The following is a 4,717-nucleotide window of genomic DNA, read 5'->3' as shown; positions in this document are numbered from 1 at the left end:
ATTATTGACGACTCTTCAGAAAGTTCTACAAGATAATCACTGTGTCACACTATGCAGCATAAATATTTATTGTAAAGAAAATAAAACGCAATGTATCTGTGTTAATTCTTATCATGTATTTAATGTTTTATAATAAAAAAATCAATCACGTTCACAAAGAAATGCAGCAATATTTAAATGTATCAAATAATAATATAACCTTAGTAAGCGTATTTACAATTTTTTTAAGACATTAAAAAGTTTATGGTTTTTACATATTCACACTTATATTTTCAATATTATTACTTCTTCTTATGTTTATTAAAATATTTTTACTCATTGTTTATAATATTTAATTAATGTTCTTTAGGAATGGATGAAAGGATCCTGAAATCAATATTATGTAGCTGTGAAAGTGTTACAAAAGATCTTGAAAACTCAAAGGATTATAAAAAGTTATTGGAAGAAGATAAATTTTTACCAACATCTAATGATATATTAAATGCATTGTGTACATCTTTGACAAACTTATTGTCATATAAAGTATCAAAAGAAGCATATCAACGTTATACTGTACGGCTTCATGTAATTGTATGTATTGTGCATATGAAATATTGATAAAATAATTCTATTACTTTATACTCTACTTTTCCTTTAGAATGTTTTAAGAGATTGGTGTAGAATCAATGATGCCCTTCAAGATTTTGAAGTACTCAGAGATGAAAAGCACACTTCAACACTGCTAAAAACTTTATTGGAAAAATATTTAACAGATGATATCTTAGATAGTTGTGACTCAACTGATAGCTTGCTATCATTAACCAGTGCTTTAATGTGTTTAGCTCCTACAAATTCTTATTGTAAATCTTATGTGGAGAAAGTATTACTGAAACTTGTGGAATTGGGACCCTGTGATCAAAGTAAATACTTGCTATGTTATGCTGTGCAAAGGAACTCTAATTTAAATCTCGAGATTTCAACCATAGAAAAAATATATCAGTCACAGAAGTGCAAATTGATAGAGCAACCACTATTAGATGATTTCATATCATCTTGTAGTAATTTAAATAAAGATAATGATGTGAACAATTCAGAGAGTATCAATTTAATAAATCAATTATTTGAGTTTGTCAGTAAATCTTCACACATCTTTTTATTAGTATGTGGTTTTTTGAAGGAATTACAGGTAGAATTAGATCATGCTCCTACTGTTATAAAATTTATACAATCAACATTAAAACGTATTAAGGAATATTGTGAAAATCAGGGTAAAGATATTTTGGATCTTTACCCAAGAAATTTGCAATCTCTTGTAATTTTATTACGAATAGAACCAATGTACCATACAGATGATTCTAAAAGTGCAACATTAAAAATGCTGAAACATATTTATACTGAAGAGAAAGATACTGCAATAACATTGTTGTCACATTTCTCTCAGTGGTTAAACTTATTTGGAGTACAATTCTTAAATTCAGACATTAGGTAATATTTCCATATAAGTAAAATTCACATTTTTTTTATTTAAAATGTTAAAATTAATATATAGATTTTGTTTAATGTACAAATTATGTAAAACGAGAGAAATGTATTTATGTATTTAAATGTATGATAATAAAAGATCATTAAAATTAAAATTTGAAAATTGTAGTATCAAAAGAAAGTACCTTTATTAAATTATTATTTAGCTGCATGATATAAATTTAATGGTTCTGAACAGAATATAATAAGTAACTTAAGTTGTTATTCGCATACAATAGAGATGGTTATTATTCTGCGATTTTTCATTTCTTTTTTATTGTAATACGCGAATCTTGAAGATCGAATCCAACCGCTAACCAGACATTTTTATTACACAACTTACCGCTACTATCTCATGCAAAGACAAGCAAAGTATTTAACGATTCCGATCCATCTTTACTAAAATAACTTAGAAAAAAAGAACATTTCTCCGCTTAACAACATTCATTTAGGGTTTCTTCGTTTTCAAATTGAGGAAAAAATGGTGCGTTCTATAATTTTTTCTAACAAGATGAAATCGCAAAAAAAAAAATATCGTTTTTCGAATCCTTTGCTAAGTATATAAATGTAACTTTTATTTATATTTTTAATAATTTAAAAATTATGAAATGGTTTTTAATAACGCAATCATTACAAACTTTTTTTTCAATAAATTCATATTGCGAATGCAATTTCAAATTTTCTATCATGAAAATGGCGTTCGAAATTCAAACGTTATGTTGCTAATGCGTTATGACGTTATAAGTAATGTCACTAAATTTATGCAAAATCTCTCTAAAGAACGCTCGATAACATTTTCATGTAAAAGTATCTGACAATAAATGATAAAAATAATGATGATGATGATGATAGTTTACCGTGAGAAAACTGCATTTGAAATAACAGAAGTCTCTTCAAATACATGTACATGCGCACCACTCGCCTCGGTTAACTCGAAACCCGCATTCATTTGAAACTAATCTAAACACTTCGATAATCAATAAGCAAACTATTCCCGCAAGACTCGAATGTGATTTAAATCTACAGGGAAACGAAATCACGTACGAAACTCGCGATACACGAAGTACGGAACACAAAACAACAAACTAAACAATACATCCCGGCTGTGCGTTCTCAACTGGATCGTGTCACCTCTTGCTGCTTCTCTGGCGCCTTTGGCTCGCGCATGCGCAGAAAGCTCTCGTAGAATTAAACTTGTACCGTTTCTAAGCGCGGTACCCCTTGAATTTCCTGTGACGCTGTAGAATCGCTAGAAATGTTCTCCTCGGACATCGTACTTTTGCTCGTGCTTGACGTTGTTACGGCGGAACCAGAAGACATCGGGATGTCGGTGGTAGTTGGGACTTGTGAGGCGGGAGCGGACATGGACTTTTCGGGATTGATGGTAGACGGTTCTGCTTGACGTGGCAGGGATTTGCGTCGTTTCAAGGATTCGCGTTGCCGCTGATCGGCTTGTCGCTTTTCCGTTTTATTCTTTACGCCACCGGGTTTCTGCGTTACCTGTCGAAGCCAACATATGAATGCAGGACCTCCTGGTGTATAAGGTAAGTGGTATACCCTAAAGGATCGCTTGTAAAGAGAATAAATGACGACAGAGTGCCGGGAAGAAGGTAGACTGGATTTAAATAGAACCTTTATGGCGGGAACTGTTCGATCGTTACAATCACATCGAAAATAATGTTTCGTAGTTCGCGCTTTTTTTTTCTTCCGGGAACTCTATTCATTCTATAGGGTGATCCGTACAGTCGGGATTGACTACAGTTTACAAAGTAAAGAGTAGCTAGATGAATATTAAAGTAAGTTCTCTAAGAGAAATTATAACAGATTGGGGAAAGAAAGTTTGTAATAGGTTAGATACTTCTGTCCTCTATTATACTTTTCGCTTTCACTTTGAAAATAGCTATAGTCTATTCCCGAATTATGAATCACCTTGTACATAAATAACGTGATCAAAAAATATGCATTCGTCACGAAATTTTAAATAATATTACTCTTTTGATTTAATCATAATCTTCGTCAAGTTCGATTCTGAGATCTCCTTGTTTCTAACAGAAGCGATTAAAATCGTTTTAAGATCAACATTTAGTTCCTATATGTTTGTATGCATGTAAGTATGCATATACTTTTCCCATGGTACACCTCTTGAAGATATAAAATGTTCTTTCTCTAAAACAATTCGCGCGGACGTTTAAAGACGATCTCTATAGTATCGACAAGATCTCTAAAATGATAATTCTCTTTTAGAATATCGAAGGCGAACGTCGAAAAAGCACTGCTCCTTTTTATTGCACCATTGGTGAAAATAGAAGAAAAAAAAAAAAGAAAAAAGAAAGAACTACGGCTTATTTTGGGGACACGTTATTGCGTTAAATATTGCGTTCTCGAAAAATTCCTTTAATTATACTTTCATAAATTTTGTTAAAATTTCAACAACAAATGTCTCCGTGTGTTTCTCACATATATGTATATATTGTAAAGGTAAATTTACAGAATAAAAAATTTATTTGTATTTTATAGTCTTAAAGCATAACACATTCATTATCTTGCAAAATTTAAAGAAATATATATGACTATTACTACAATTACACAGACTGTGCTGTTTCCGTTTAGTTCCATTATACATAGTTTCCTTTTCCTTACGATGTTAAAAGAGCATGAAGTCATTTATAAACATGAAAACTCCACATCGGAAGAAACGTTCGTAGCAAAAACGTGTCCCCACGTGCGCGGCTATACGTACACATCGTACTCTCGCTATATCGACGGAAAGAGGAGGTGTGGGGGGTGGTTTCTTTTTTTTTTCTTGGAATCACATGGACCGCTTCACTTTGTTTTTTTTTTTTCGTCCACAGTGAAAATGTCCGGGTAAAAGTATAGACAGTAGAAATGTTATAAAATGAAATGCTCTGTTACCTTGTAAAACGTGTTACATTTAACATCGAGGCGATGAACTTTTTTTTTTTGTTGTTTAATGTTTTGTTTTCAAACGTGTTGTGAGCCGTAGTAGTACTGTTTCTATTACTTTTTTTTTTCATTACTGTCGTTTGTTTTGTTTTTCAGTTCCTTTGTTTGTTTGTTTTTTTTCATTTTGTTTCGTCGAACACACAAGTCAAATAGACGGACAGCTGTCATGCTTAAAATGAATGTTGATTTCTCTTATCGTTAGTGGTATTTTTTTTTATCCTTCTCTCTCGCTCGCTCGCTCGCTCGCTCGCTC

General features: G+C 31.9%; 1 protein-coding gene across 1 annotated transcript; it reads left to right on the top strand.

Moving 5' to 3' along the window:
- Window positions 1-351: 351 nt before the first annotated feature.
- LOC108572778 lies at window positions 352-1,468 on the top strand. Its single transcript, XM_017935059.1, has 2 exons — window positions 352-570; window positions 638-1,468. Exons 1-2 carry the CDS (start codon window positions 352-354, stop codon window positions 1,466-1,468), a joined length of 1,050 nt encoding a protein of 349 aa, XP_017790548.1.
- The last annotated feature ends 3,249 nt before the right edge of the window (window positions 1,469-4,717 follow it).

The sequence above is a fragment of the Habropoda laboriosa genome, unplaced genomic scaffold (assembly GCF_001263275.1).
Source record: "Habropoda laboriosa isolate 0110345459 unplaced genomic scaffold, ASM126327v1 scaffold22, whole genome shotgun sequence".
NCBI lineage: Eukaryota > Metazoa > Arthropoda > Insecta > Hymenoptera > Apidae > Habropoda > Habropoda laboriosa.
Note: the sequence above shows the minus strand (reverse complement) of the source record. Positions and strands in the feature narration are given on the sequence as shown.

Coding starts and splice junctions, on each gene's coding strand:
- LOC108572778 (XM_017935059.1), top strand. CDS start 352: ATGGATGAAAGGATCCTGAAATCAATATTATGTAGCTGTGAAAGTGTT. Junction 571..637: donor CTGTACGGCTTCATGTAATT/GTATGTATTGTG, acceptor CTTTTCCTTTAG/AATGTTTTAAGAGATTGGTG.